The sequence below is a fragment of the Capsella rubella genome, unplaced genomic scaffold, assembly GCF_000375325.1.
Source record: "Capsella rubella cultivar Monte Gargano unplaced genomic scaffold, Caprub1_0 scaffold_1, whole genome shotgun sequence".
Lineage (NCBI taxonomy): Eukaryota > Viridiplantae > Streptophyta > Magnoliopsida > Brassicales > Brassicaceae > Capsella > Capsella rubella.
The window spans coordinates 3269688-3283375 of NW_006238923.1; the positions used below are offsets into that span (position 1 = coordinate 3269688).

The 13688-nt window shown below is 37.4% G+C and overlaps 4 protein-coding genes across 5 annotated transcripts; 2 read left to right on the forward strand and 2 right to left on the reverse strand.

The window, feature by feature from the left end:
* The first annotated feature begins 1483 nt into the window (after positions 1–1483).
* LOC17900027 (low-temperature-induced cysteine proteinase) lies at positions 1484–3846 on the forward strand. The gene is made up of 5 exons (XM_023777127.1): positions 1484–1967; positions 2494–2729; positions 2827–2967; positions 3052–3483; positions 3571–3846. Exons 1-5 carry the CDS (start codon positions 1544–1546, stop codon positions 3655–3657), a joined length of 1320 nt encoding a protein of 439 aa, XP_023632895.1. The 5' UTR covers positions 1484–1543; the 3' UTR covers positions 3658–3846.
* A 48-nt stretch (positions 3847–3894) lies between these two features.
* LOC17900509 (probable purine permease 16) lies at positions 3895–5071 on the reverse strand. Its single transcript, XM_006304420.2, has one exon. It carries the CDS (start codon positions 5069–5071, stop codon positions 3920–3922), a length of 1152 nt encoding a protein of 383 aa, XP_006304482.1. The 3' UTR covers positions 3895–3919.
* A 485-nt stretch (positions 5072–5556) lies between these two features.
* LOC17896695 (multiple inositol polyphosphate phosphatase 1) lies at positions 5557–8393 on the forward strand. The gene is made up of 11 exons (XM_006307295.2): positions 5557–5703; positions 5924–6011; positions 6088–6381; positions 6481–6639; positions 6741–6881; positions 7008–7064; positions 7182–7320; positions 7415–7519; positions 7619–7809; positions 7975–8016; positions 8110–8393. Exons 1-11 carry the CDS (start codon positions 5603–5605, stop codon positions 8254–8256), a joined length of 1464 nt encoding a protein of 487 aa, XP_006307357.1. The 5' UTR covers positions 5557–5602; the 3' UTR covers positions 8257–8393.
* A 214-nt stretch (positions 8394–8607) lies between these two features.
* On the reverse strand, positions 8608–13178 carry LOC17898728 (rhamnogalacturonate lyase B). 2 transcript variants are annotated; one of them, XM_023789824.1, is made up of 15 exons: positions 13132–13178; positions 11956–12040; positions 11650–11801; positions 11359–11477; positions 11216–11281; positions 11017–11133; positions 10652–10913; positions 10356–10526; positions 10118–10273; positions 9934–10040; positions 9765–9855; positions 9529–9670; positions 9166–9439; positions 8964–9096; positions 8608–8876 (listed from the first exon to the last, which is right to left on the reverse strand). In XM_023789824.1, the coding sequence occupies exons 1-15, from the start codon at positions 13132–13134 to the stop codon at positions 8619–8621; spliced, it is 2136 nt and encodes a 711-aa protein (XP_023645592.1). In that variant the 5' UTR covers positions 13135–13178; the 3' UTR covers positions 8608–8618. The 2 variants fall into 2 exon arrangements, with proteins under 2 accessions (XP_023645592.1, XP_006306951.2); XM_006306889.2 differs by lacking the exon at positions 13132–13178 and having other exon boundaries at positions 11956–12059.
* Between the last annotated feature and the right edge of the window lie 510 nt (positions 13179–13688).

A 13688-nucleotide genomic window follows, 5' to 3' on the forward strand; every position in this document is an offset into this window, starting at 1 on the left:
CACTAAACCATAAAGTTGATAAGTTGAATAGTTTTTCAAATTTCAATTAGTAGACAAATATGTTCAAATTTTTCTTTCTTACAAAGCTCTTTTTTATATGATGGTCCCCAAATATCATAGCATTGGAACTCAATTTTCAAACCTCAGCCTACCTAAATATTGTTTAACGCTGATATTCAAACCTTTTGGTCTACAAACTTATTTCAGCTATAGTGGAAAAACTTACAAACGCAAAATAACATTTTGTGCCTAATTAACATACATAATTAAATCACTTCAATATTCATCATGCATTTATGTTTCTTTGTCAAGACATTCCAGCCTCCACTCCAAAATAGTAGCATCTACATTATATGGGAGAAATACTATAATCTATGCCTTTTAATTTTATATATATATCACTTAAACAACACTATGTTCTTGTAGTTTTCTAGTGAAATATAATATACTGTTGTTTTCGTGGGAAAGAAAATAAAAAAAAAAAATAGAAAGCCACTTTCGTAAAAGTCGCCTTTACCTGTCGACAGTTAGGTAAGGCTGAACGCCATGCCACACCTTAATTTATTTTTCTTCTTTGTGTGTGTGTGGCCGATGATGGTTCTGTCTCGGGTTTGATTGGTGATTAAACAGTGTAAGGATGTGTTTGTTTCTTCGTCGTTGGTTCTATGATTATAATAAGTCGTCTTCTACTAAATTTTAGATATAAAAATACGAAAAGATTGATCATTATTTGCTTTTGGTTATAGATATCTTGAAAATACGTTAGGCATGGACATTGCTTTAGTTACTGCTACACTCTGGTCTCCGCGTGATCCTCTTTACTAATAAAAATATATATATATATATAGTGTGGTATGCAAATGTAGTAACCAAGGGGGGTAATGCAATAAAGTCGTAAGTAGGTCCAAAGTGTACTGCTCTCATTAGCCTACACACAAGAATAGGGAGTGGTGGTCTTTTATAACCTATAAAAAGCCTTAAAGTTGCTGCTTTCTTTTGCTTATTTAAAGTAAGATTAGATATATTTAGTACCATTTAACAATGATTTTAGTGTTGACCAAACGAACAACATAACAAGGATTTTTACACATTTGTGTGTGTGTGTGTACTCAATAGTAGTTGGAAGCTATTGTGTTTGGATATGGGCCTCTCTGGCCCGATACAAGGCTGTGTGAATCATACAAGCCTCGGGAAAAAAAAAACGTAATTGTTTGTTCTGCATTGTTTCTAAAAATATCTTATACTACATCACAAGTACAAGTGATACGAGTATAATTAAACATTGTAAACGTGCCTCACTTCTTCTGCCTCAATCATTTTTGTTTTTTTGTTCAGAACCATTCTATCCGGTGGTTAATCACATCAACACGTGGCAATAAACAATGCCAAAAGCTTTTTTTTAAAACGCAAACGCAAACCAACGTTTTGTAATCTTCTTCTTTACTGGCAAAAATCTCACAATAAATGGGAAAAACAATCAAATCTCGAGGCACTTCCTTGTTTATAGGGCCAAAACTATCTCCACGACTCTCTCTTTACCGAAATGTCAATGTCATCCTTGTCCTTCGTCTCTCTCACTTTCTTCTTCCTTCTTCTCGTTTCTTCATCTTCATCTTCATCTTCCGATGATATCTCCGAGCTGTTCGACGACTGGTGCCAGAGACATGGCAAAACTTACGCTTCGGAAGCAGAGAAGCAACACAGATTTCAAATCTTTAGAGACAATCACGACTTCGTTACCCAGCACAATCTCATCACTAACGCTACTTATTCTCTCTCCCTCAATGCCTTCGCGGATCTGAATCACAGCGAGTTCAAGACCTCTCGTCTTGGACTCTCTGTTTCGGCGCCTTCGGTGATAATGGCTAGTAAGGGGAAGAGTCTGGGTGGTAGCGTCAAGGTTCCAGATTCTCTTGATTGGAGGAAGAAAGGAGCTGTTACTAATGTCAAAGACCAAGGAAGCTGCGGTATATTTCTTCTAGATTTTGTTCTGTTTCCTTTTCATCGAGTTTCAGATTTGATAAGAGCTTCTTTAGCTCAGCCACTTAGGGGGTGATTCAAGATCAAGACTTTAGAACCGGAACCTTAAGATTGAATTTTTATCGGATAAATTCTCAAACTTTAGAGTCTTTTAAGGATGCAAATTTCATCTTCTGTAGTTATACTTATATAGTATGTTACAGGAAGACCAATCATGCCTTAGTTTGTCACAGTAATCTAATTTTGCATCTCTTTCACGCTTTTTGGAATTTTTTTGGAGTATAATAAGTTTACTTTTCTTTCTTTTATCCATGTCTAATTATGGCTGAGAGTATTAAACTGATTGAACCTTTTTAGGAAAGTCTAGAAGCAATCATTTTTATTTCTTCTATAGCAGTTATACTTTGGTAGAATGGACAAATGTAGGAATTTGGTCAGAAATAGTAATGTGTTTTCTCGGATGCATCCATGTTGATTATTTGTGTGGTTGATGATGTTCTACTTCATTTATAGGGGCGTGTTGGTCGTTCTCTGCTACTGGAGCTATGGAGGGAATCAACCAGATTGTTACAGGAGATCTCATCAGCCTCTCTGAGCAGGAACTGATTGATTGTGACAAGTCCTACAATGATGGCTGCAATGGTGGTCTCATGGACTATGCTTTTGAATTTGTCATAAAAAACAAGGGAATAGACACAGAGAAAGACTATCCTTATCAAGAACGCGATGGCACCTGTAAGAAGGATAAGGTATCCGTTTAGTTTTCTCCTTCTTTATCTTCTCTTCCTTGTTTGTTTCCTTGATCTTTGACGTCACTAACGTACATTAATCTCTCTTGTTCTGCAGTTGAAACAACGGGTTGTGTCAATTGATAGCTATGCTGGTGTAAAACCAAGTGATGAGAAGGCGTTATTGGAGGCTGTAGCAGCTCAGCCAGTTAGTGTCGGCATCTGTGGAAGCGAGAGAGCATTTCAGTTATATTCTAGTGTAAGTTTTAAGATTAGAGATACATCTATTCTATCTTCTGAATGTTCAACGTTTCCTTGTTTGAAACTTTACCTTATGATGCAGGGAATATTCTCTGGCCCGTGTTCGACATCATTGGATCACGCTGTGCTCATAGTAGGATATGGTTCACAGAATGGTGTTGATTATTGGATTGTGAAAAACTCTTGGGGAAAAAGTTGGGGAATGGATGGGTTTATGCACATGCAGCGTAACACTGGAAATTCACAAGGGATATGCGGAATCAATATGCTTGCTTCATATCCCATCAAGACACATCCAAACCCGCCTCCACCATCCCCTCCCGGCCCCACAAAATGCAACCTTTTCACCTATTGTTCAGCTGCAGAGACTTGTTGCTGTGCAAGAAACTTGTTTGGATTATGTCTCTCATGGAAATGCTGCGAGATAGAATCTGCTGTGTGTTGCAAGGATGGTCGTCATTGTTGTCCACATGATTACCCGGTTTGTGATACAACCAGAAGTCTCTGTCTTAAGGTATTTTAGCTTGTGGTCATGTGCATACTTATCACAATGCTCTACTCTTATGTTTGGTTGATTGATGAAGCTATTCTTTGCGTACAGAAAACCGGGAATTTCACGGCAATCAAACCATTCTGGAAGAAGAATTCTTCAAATAAACTTGGTAGATTTGAGGAATGGGTTATGTGAGAGAAGTTTTACGCATATTCTACAGACATTTCAAACTCATCCACACGGAAACCTCGTAAATTCGACTTTATGTATCTGCGAGAGGATTATTTGTAGCTGTTGTTGAGATATATCATCACGGATGTATTTTTAGTCTCTCATTTGGATGTATACAACTTCTGAATCAATAAAGGACACTTGCAGGACAAACTCAGTATTTGTATCTGCAAGACACAACAAGTAATAAGAGTATCATCTGTACATATTGTAGACAAAACAGAGACTAAGCTTCGCTGTTGTTGTTCTCTCTTTTGTTCAGCTCTGCGGTCTCCTTCCTCTTTGTTTTGTACAGGGAGTAGAAGTAAGAAGCTAGAGCCAAAACTGCTCCTAGCAAAGCACCTCTTCTCTGCCAACCAAAGTCATCGTCCATGAAATCAAAAGCCAACACAACAAGCAGAGCCACAACTGGTGAAGCACACATATGAACAACGTCAGCGAATAAACCAGACACTAAAAGCACCAGACCTAACAGTCCGACCGCCCAAACCTGCCAAGAGAGAGCCAACCCGGCTAAACTCAGAATGTAGTAAGTTTTCCCTCTCTTAAACCTCTCGCTATCGCCTTCTAACTCCTTAAACTCACCACTAGCAAACAGACCGACAGTGCAAATGAGCGTGGCTATGAAGGAAACACAGATTTGCATCTCCAAGACCATGCGAAACACCTTCTTATTACCATACCTCTTTGTCTTTACCAACACTTTTTCGAACCCGTGCTGGATTAGGCACAGAGACAAGGAGAAAGCAAGAGTAGGGAATATGAGTATCAACCATGCCTTGATATCGTAAGGATCAGATTCATCTTCATCAGGGGTTCCTGCAAACGCAGGGCCGCCAAAAAAGTCGGCGGCAAGAGTGAGGATTATCGATATGATGATCCATCTGTTAAACTTGAGACGGTTTATGAAAGCTGAGAAGAGGGAGGTAAGTATCAGTTGAGTTGAAACCAATATCCCCCATCCTACGTATAACTTTGCAAGCGCATACAACTTGCTATAAACAGAGACAAGGACACCGAGAGAAACATAGAGCGAGAGAACTCGAAACCAGCCATTGTTGGATTGATTGGAGACTGTTTCCAGGTTGGGTTTTGGGGAAGGAAATATGAAGAAGAGTGGAATCAGGAGGGGAAACGCAGCGTTTTGGATCAGAGCTTGTGTCCATGTTCCTTTGTATTGTCGGTCTTGATCACTGTCTGATCGATTGTCTTGGACGTAGTAGAAGTTCAACAGAAGCATAACGAGAGAGTCTCCGACAAAGATCAAGAAACCGCAGAAGAAAACAGAGATCCACCATTTGCGTTGATTGAGCTCCAGGGATCGAGGATTCTCGCTCATCATTCGGCCGCCTGGTTCTGGACCTTGAAACTCTTCCATGGTCTCTCTGCTTCTTCTTCCTTTGAGATTGTACAAATACGCAGATTTTATTAATCTTATAAACCTTCCTAAAGGCTGGAACTCATTCCCCATGATTGTTTAACGTGCAAACACACATTTTAATCTGGAAAGATAGAGAAAAGAGAAGTCCTGGTCACGAAATAGTCATGCTTTTGACTCAACGTTGCTTGAATTGGTCTCATCACATTTTTCTAATGAATGAATAAATTATCTGTAAGATTGGTTATTATATTATATCAAAGAGCATATTGGCGGCAAAGGAACTCGGTCCAACTGTAAAGCTCCTCACAGCGCAATATCGATGTAAACCGACTTAAACCGGAACTGAACCAAACAATTACAAAAATCGTGGAGATCAAAAGACATAACCAAAAGACGTGTGAAGGGTCAACACGTGGCGAGAAGGGAGCAATCCGTGTGACCCGAAGCAGTGGAACAGTGGCTTGTTAAATCGGGCAAAAACTTTTTAAGCTTACTCCTGAAGGAAGGAAATAAGAAAAGCCTTGAGAGATGGCGACGAAGACTGTTTGGATCATACTGTTGTGTCTATTTGTTGTTTCACAGGCGGATCAGGGTTTCGATGTTCGTCATCACCTCTCCACCGTCACCAGGTTCTTTATCAATCCTTCTTATTGCGTGGTTCCCTAGGAAAATGAATCAAGAACAGCATTTAAGCATCTGGGTCAAAATTTGTTTAACTTAATTGGTCGGATTGCTGTAGTTTGCTTGAATATATTGACACCGTTTTTGTCTGAAAAAGGTTAAATTTCTGTAGTTTTCCTTAGTGAGTTATAATTTTTTCTTTTGGGGGAACTTGAATTTGGTGTGCAGATACTCAGTTTCGAAAGATGTTACTCAAAATTTGATTGAAGGGTCGAATGTACCTAGTGAGTGTACACCTATCCACCTTAACCTTGTGGTAAGCATACTTTACTAGAGGAATGATTTTTATTTGGGGAATATGAAGACTGAAATGGTGGTCTTTAACATGTTAGGCTAGGCATGGAACTCGTTCTCCAACCAAAAAACGGTTGAGGGAATTGGAGAATTTGGCTGGTAGGTTAAAGGAACTGGTAAGAGATGCAGAAGCTAGAAAATTGCCTTCAGACAAAATTCCTGGATGGTTAGGGCAATGGAAATCTCCTTGGGAAGGAAAGGTGAAGGGCGGGGAGCTGATCAGGCAAGGAGAGGACGAGTTGTACCAACTGGGAATCCGAGTTCGGGAACGGTTTCCTAGTTTGTTTGAAGATGATTACCACCCTGATGTCTATACAATAAGAGCTACGCAGGTTGGTTTCCCTTGGTTTTTCTATGTGAACACCGAAATCTGGTTGCAATTTTCATATATTGGTAGAGGGCATTCCTGACTTGTTTAAATCTCTTGGTAGATTCCTCGGGCATCTGCAAGTGCTGTAGCATTTGGAATGGGGTTATTCAGTGAGAAAGGGAATCTGGGACCAGGCCGTAATAGAGCATTCGCTGTCACAAGTGAAAACCGTGCTAGTGATACAAAACTGAGATTTTTTGAATGTTGTCAAAACTACAAGGTACAGTCATGATTGAATCAATCTAAGTTTTTGTTGGATGGCTCATCCTCAATTTACTTATTCTGATTTGTTTCTTTTCTTTACATGGTCTATGGTTGCAGAGCTATAGAAAAGCTAAGGAACCTGCTGTAGATAAGCTCAAGGAACCTGTTTTGAATAAGATTACAGCTTCCGTTGCAAAGAGATATGGTCTAAATTTCACAAAACAGGATGTTTCTTCTCTCTGGTTTCTTTGCAAGCAGGTGCTTCATTCTTGTATCTCTTTTTAATTTTTCCCTGAAAGTTTATACACTCCTTTCCTGGAGGCTAGCACACTTACATCATGTCACAAATCAAGTATAATACTAAAGTTGTTCTAACAATTTCAGGAAGCATCATTGCTTAATGTAACTAATCAAAGTTGTGAACTTTTCACGCCATCAGAGGTACAAGTTGCCAATTTTTTTTTTGTCGTTGGATCTTTCTATATGTCCTTAGATATATTTTTGGGCTTATGGATTTTATGCTATTATACTACTTATCTGTAATGCAATCATCTGTAGGTTGCTTTGCTGGAATGGACAGATGACTTGGAAGTGTTTATCCTCAAAGGTTATGGCAATTCCTTGAACTACAAAATGGGAGTTCCATTGCTAGAAGATGTTTTGCATTCAATGGAAGAAGCTATCAAGGCCCGGGAAGGTAATCTCATACTCGAAACCAAGAAAATATGAACGATCTGCTTGTCATTTTAGTCATCAGATCTAAGTATTTGTCATATTTAATTACCATGCAGAAAAGCTCCCACCTGGAAGTTACGAAAAAGCAAGGCTTAGGTTTGCACATGCCGAAACAATAGTTCCCTTCTCTTGTCTTCTTGGGCTTTTCCTTCATGGATCTGGTTAGTCTATCACATCTGATATTACTACGCTTGTCCTTATTGTGAAAAATGTAAATCCACTTAGTGTTTGTTCTGCATGGATGTTTAAATTTTTCACAGAATTTGAGAAAATACAAAAGGAACAACCATTGGAACTCCCTCCACAACCTCCTAAAACCAGAGATTTTAGAGGCAGCACCATGGCTCCTTTTGGTGGGAACAACATTCTTGTCCTCTACAGTTGTCCAGCAGATTCCTCTCCCAAATACTTTGTTCAGGTTCTGCACAACGAGCATCCTATAGCACTTCCAGTAAGTTTCATCTATCTAATATAGCCAAACTCAATTTCTGCTCTATTGTAATGGGCAGTGGCTGAATAGAACTGTAGATATAACTTCCACAATTTTGAGCAATGCTTAACTCACTTTTCCGTTTATATCTTCTTCTATTTCCTAATGTCTCCATACAAATTTCAGGGTTGTGACGGAAAAGATTTCTGTTCTCTTGAAGATTTCAAGGTATTTTGCATCTTTCCCTTTGAAGTTTAAATATATACATTTTCTTTGTATACCTTATACAGGCATGAATCTCTATTGTCCTTTTTTTTACAGGCAAAAGTGCTAACCCCTCATCTAAAGCATGCTTTTGACAACCTCTGCAATGCTAATCTAGATGACCCAAAACAGAAGCCTGCACCAAGTAAGTTATCTATACTGTTGAGTTGGCTGTATGGGTCGGGCCAGGATACCGAGCTCTAGTTACTTCACAACACTTCTTACTAGCTGAGTACAGTGTGGACCTGAAATCACATAGAGCAATGTCGTCTGTTTCTTGTCGCCTTGCCACAGTTTTTAGTTAGTTCCATCCAGTAATTTGAAATGTTTCAGTTTTGATATTTGAATCTATATCCATGCTTGGTAGAAACTAAAAGCTCCCACATATGTAGTACATCGATAAGAGTAAGGACTTGTAGTCTTTACTCTATGTTTGGTTCCAATCCCTCTTGTACTAAGAGTGGAGTAGAACTTTTGATATAAAGTACCAATCGAGGAAAAAATATGTGTATCTCCTCTATCTGTATTTTAATCAACCACTTTATAAGGGAAAACTGAAAACAACTCTATGATCTAGTTATATAATTTATGGAATCAGGACATTCTAGACGAATATAATCATACATGAGTCCTTGAAAAGGGCTTGTGGCTAGCGGTTGAGTTAGATATATGGTGTTATTTCCCAGGCGAAGAGAAGAATCAGGCACATTCACATTGTATAACCAATATAGTCCATGAATACCATGCCTTGCGATTGTATTATCCCTTCCTATTTGCTCGGTTGTAAACAATGGTGGATTTGCAGAAAGATCGTTCACCCGAACCTGCAAAATAATTACCAAAGAAACAAATGAATATTTTCACTTTCATAGAGGAAAAAAGAGTGTTTAATTGCAACTTCAGATCTGTACCTGCAATTCTGCTACATTTGATGTAGCTAGAGCAATTCGTAATTTGAAGTTCCCGGTTAAGTTTTTCATTTTATCATCGAGTTGAAATCTGATCTGCCATGTTGTACCGTTATACCCTCCATTTGCTTGCTTCCTAGAAATCCAATGCTTTATACTTTAACAACTTTTCACATCCGTCAAATTTTTTAAGTAACAAACTAACCTTGTAACTTGCATGAAGAACCATTGTTTAGAGTGATCATCAACATCAGCATTGTAGACCATATCTTCACTGGGGTACAATTCTGAATACCTTTCCCACAATCCGTACTGTCGGTATTTATCAGAATGGTTCAAGTATAGATGGTTTACAAAGCTTGGATTCGGGTCAGGAATGTAGAACTCTGCAGCGGTTCGGTCTGGTACACCGATTTCCCATAGAGTTGAACCATCTCTAGGAGGTTCATACACCAAGTCCCCAAGGTTAATCTTTGAGCCTGTTTTCAATATTACACTCTTTGTTAGAACTTAGAACGATATACATATATACAAGAGAGCGTCGTTGTGGTAATAAAAGTATTCAAACCTGGAGAAATATCGAAAATGGTGTCATTGTGGTAATCACCAATGAATCCAGGAGCAAATGCATATAGATTATAACGACCACTTCTCACATTATTGATAGAAAAATATCCATTTTCTTCTGCTTTTGACCAGAACTGATAACCCTGCCAATGTAATTAAGACCAAAACTTATGATTAATTGAACTGTTCATTAACAAGAGGGAAAATGAGTATATGAACAGATTGTAAGGAAATTACTTTGCATTCTCTTTGCCATGAGCCAACATCTCCTGGCGCAGCCAAGCCCACGTAGGAACCATTTGCAGGTATATCCACACTACTTATGAATCTGTTAGAAAAAATAAACTATCGCTTAGGAATCTGTTACGTCACAAACGAGGTAGTTTCCAAGGGGCAACTAGCGTACCTGTCTCTTACGAGTAATCTACCGCTAACAGATCCTCTTTGGTCAGATGCAGGAAAATCATCTGAAGCGATGAATTTATAAGGCCACTTCTCTTCTTCAATCTTTGTCTGAAACAAGAAACCAAACCTATTGTTTTTTTGTTCTTACATATGCACATGAATATGTGTATAGATGTACGACTGACCTGGTTCTTGGCTTCATGCCAGAGCAAGAGAGGATCAACACCTTTAGGAAAAGAGTTGAGATAGATAAAGACAGGTCCAAATACTTTCTTCCATGCTTCACCTTGTTTAAAATTCATGATTAGTTCTGCTCCAACATAGTGAGTGCTGTGGAATATCTGTTTTCATTTCACACTTATCAATTATCCTTCATCTTCTATCCAAATTATGAATCTATTTACGCTGAAACCTATTGCTCACCGCGAGGTTGGTTGGACCGACATGGGAGCCTAGGAATTGCTTGAGAGGTCCAGAAGATCGGAACTCATTGCTTGGAGTGATTTGCCAGAACCCAACTGAATCATTGGTGCTTATCCATCCATGTACTTTTATGTCTTTACTCTCCATTGAGTACTCATACTTGTCATCAACCTATAAGATATAATGGATTTTAATCCTCTGTTTCCTCTGTTTTTTTTTATTCCCCTGTTTCCTATGTTTTCAAGCTGTAAATGGACGGCTTAGATGTTTTCTTCTAGAAAGAATTTGAATTTTACCTCTCCTTTGAACTCAGGCTCTATAGGGTCAAGAAGTTTAACTGCCTCAGGATAAGCAAGAGGCTGACCTCGAGGCGGGATTCGATCATCTGGCAAAGGCATGTACCTCTGCCTGTCATCTGAAATCGCCATGTAATGAAACTTGTCCTTGTTTAGCTTAATTGCTAATCGGATATTATCGAGTTCAACAGCGGGCCATCCTTGTAACCGCTCGAAGATGGCGTAACTATAGAATCCTGACGAGTTCCGCAGCATAACAAACCTGAAAATTAAATCAAATCCCATCAATATAGATTCCAAAAAAAAAAAAACAAAAAAACACTAGCTTTTATTTAGATAATATACAGATGAAACTAGTTAGTTACCTCTTGTCTATATTCACTGGAACAGCCGTGGATGAAGATGTATTCCATGTCCTTGAAAACGATAGCTCTATCAGATCCTCGTTCTGCGTCTTCACTTCCATCTTTGTTGCTTCAATCCTGTAAGGTAATCCAATTAAGTATCACTTCACATGTGCAAAATACTAATTGGTATAGTTAAAATGTAAACACAATCATTTACCTGTCTAGTGTGCCTTTGGTCTTTTTAGTTTTTTTTCCAGGAAAGTTCCACACTAAGTCCCAGTAACTGCAGAAATCAGATGAATTAGAGAGTTTAAACACTCGCATTAGAGCAGCTAGATATATATACATATGTAGACTTACCCTCTATCATATTCTTTGCCGGTGGCGAGCACATTTTCGATACCGTTATACCGGATTCCGGTGACAAATCCCTCAGGATTTGACAAAGTTAATTGAAGAATACCATTGTCCATTACCACCTGCGATCATCATCATAAGTTTAGGGTTTCTTAAAAGGTCCACGTGACTTGTACATCAAGAAAGCCACAAATTGAGAGCGTAACGGTTTTGTTATATACTAGTATAGATATGTCTTTAATGAAATGGCAAATAAAGAATCTTGATTAGTAAAAGAAACGTATATAGACGTACATGTTGATCTTGGTAATGTAATTGTAAGACTTTAGTTGATTCTGGTTCTGGCTCAGGGGTCTGATTTTGAGAGATAGCAATTTGAAACAAAGACATGAACATGACCAAAGCAGTGATCCATCCTCTCTGTTTCACTAAGTGTCTCCGATAAGCTATTAATTTTCACCAAACATGCAAACCACACACATATACACGATATCATTTTGTTAGGGGTTAGGTTCGTATCATGTTAAACAGAGAAGTTAAAAATTAACAAATATTCTAACTATAAAGAAACTGTAATGATGCTTCTTCTCTGATGCGTACCTTTGGTCGTCACGAGCTTGAACACATGTGAAGAGAACAGAAACATGATTAAACCAGCAGAATTGTCTTGGAGCTTTCTCGAAATCTGTCCACAAACGTAATAAGACAAATGAAGTTGTCGAGACGAGGCAAAGTAAGAAAGAAAAACAAAGAAAGAAGAGTGGTTGTTTATATTATGACAAGATAAAAATCATTATATAGGTTTTCTTCTAATAAGAATCTATTAGCCACACAAAAACTTTGAAGTGGGACAAATGACAAGAGACGAAAAGTAAAAACATAAGAACATGTGAACTAATCAAAAGAAACACTAAAAAAAAAAGGGGGAGAGAAGGTAAGTTTAATATCTAGGCAACATCAAAAGTTTTCTTCTTCTATAAACAAAGAATTCCTTTTTTTTCTTTTCTTTTCAAATCATACATAACCAAGATTTTATTGGCGTCTTATAAAATTCAATGAAATAAGAATAGAGATTGAACAAAGTATTCCATCAACAAATATTACAATTCCAATTCCATAAACCAAAACTCGTAGAAAATGACACAAAACTCATGCAATAGTCACGTGCTACGATTCGTACAAAGCAACCACTCCCAATAATAATACATCTTGTCTTTTCTTTTCTCCCCCAACGATATTTAGCCTACTCGGTAGATTTCTAAGGAAACTATATATGTACACCTAACCACCATAACATCCCCATTTACCTGATAGTAGTTCGGCTTCTTGACAATGACACCACTTAATAATTTATACGTATTCTCTCTATATAGATTTTTGTTGTTGTAGATGTATATTAAATAAATATGCAAAAAAAAAAAAAAATGCACACGATCGAACAAGAGAGGGAATATAACGAATGCTGATGCTTGAAGCAAAAGTTGTATGCTGCTGCTGCTTGGGTGGTTGTTTGGAGTTAGGGAAAGCACAAATATTCATATATATATGCACTGATCATATATATATCAAAGAAAGATGTATATAGACTTTCTTAAGAGGTTGTTCACCAAATGCTTACCCAAATATTTTCCAACGAAAACTTTTCACGGGTTGAATTTTACTTCATTAACAACAACAACAACAATAACAACAAAAATCAAAGAGATGAGTAAACTATCTCTATATTTTTCATATTTTCTTATATCTATACCAAGAACGAACCATAATGTCACTAACCATTCAAGAGTTGATCTGGAGTCTGGATTTTTAACAACACAACATTGAGATGATTCTTCTCATTAGATGAGAAACGTAATTTATATATTAATTTGGTCACAAAAACAGTCAACTCATAATTATCAGATCTCAATTAAACCCTCTTGATAACCTTCCATATACAAATGATTTATTTAGTAAAGTGCCTAATAAACAATTCAGCAATAGATGTACAAAAAAAAAAGACTTGATCAAAAGGATTAGCATCATCCTAATTAAGAAATTACTAAAACTAGGAAGTCAAAATCTGTTGCCTTATATTTATAATGTATTACATCAAAATTTTGTAGGAATCTGAAATTTCTCCTAATCTTTTCCCTTTCTATAAGATTTGCAAAATTAAATGACAGAATAGAGTCAAAGCCATTTTTTTAGTAATCAAAAAAGTCTATACGGGAAATATCTCGTACCATTTATGTCACTATAATTTGTTCCTAAGATAAATCTATTAATGTACTTTTAATTAATTTACAAGTAGAAGAAATTTGTATTAATCGGAATTCAATATGTATCTTCTA

Bases quoted from the DNA above. Each gene is read 5' to 3' on its own strand.
- LOC17896695 (XM_006307295.2), top strand. From the start codon at position 5,603: ATGGCGACGAAGACTGTTTGGATCATACTGTTGTGTCTATTTGTTGTT. The intron at 5,704-5,923 runs GTTCTTTATCAA...TTTGGTGTGCAG, and splicing joins CACCTCTCCACCGTCACCAG to ATACTCAGTTTCGAAAGATG. The intron at 6,012-6,087 runs GTAAGCATACTT...TTAACATGTTAG, and splicing joins CTATCCACCTTAACCTTGTG to GCTAGGCATGGAACTCGTTC.
- LOC17900027 (XM_023777127.1), top strand. From the start codon at position 1,544: ATGTCAATGTCATCCTTGTCCTTCGTCTCTCTCACTTTCTTCTTCCTT. The intron at 2,968-3,051 runs GTAAGTTTTAAG...CTTATGATGCAG, and splicing joins CATTTCAGTTATATTCTAGT to GGAATATTCTCTGGCCCGTG. The intron at 3,484-3,570 runs GTATTTTAGCTT...CTTTGCGTACAG, and splicing joins CCAGAAGTCTCTGTCTTAAG to AAAACCGGGAATTTCACGGC.
- LOC17898728 (XM_023789824.1), bottom strand. The intron at 10,914-11,016 runs GTAACTAACTAG...TTTAATTTTCAG, and splicing joins CCAGTGAATATAGACAAGAG to GTTTGTTATGCTGCGGAACT. The intron at 10,274-10,355 runs GTGAGCAATAGG...AAATGAAAACAG, and splicing joins TCGGTCCAACCAACCTCGCG to ATATTCCACAGCACTCACTA.
- LOC17900509 (XM_006304420.2), bottom strand. From the start codon at position 5,071: ATGGAAGAGTTTCAAGGTCCAGAACCAGGCGGCCGAATGATGAGCGAG.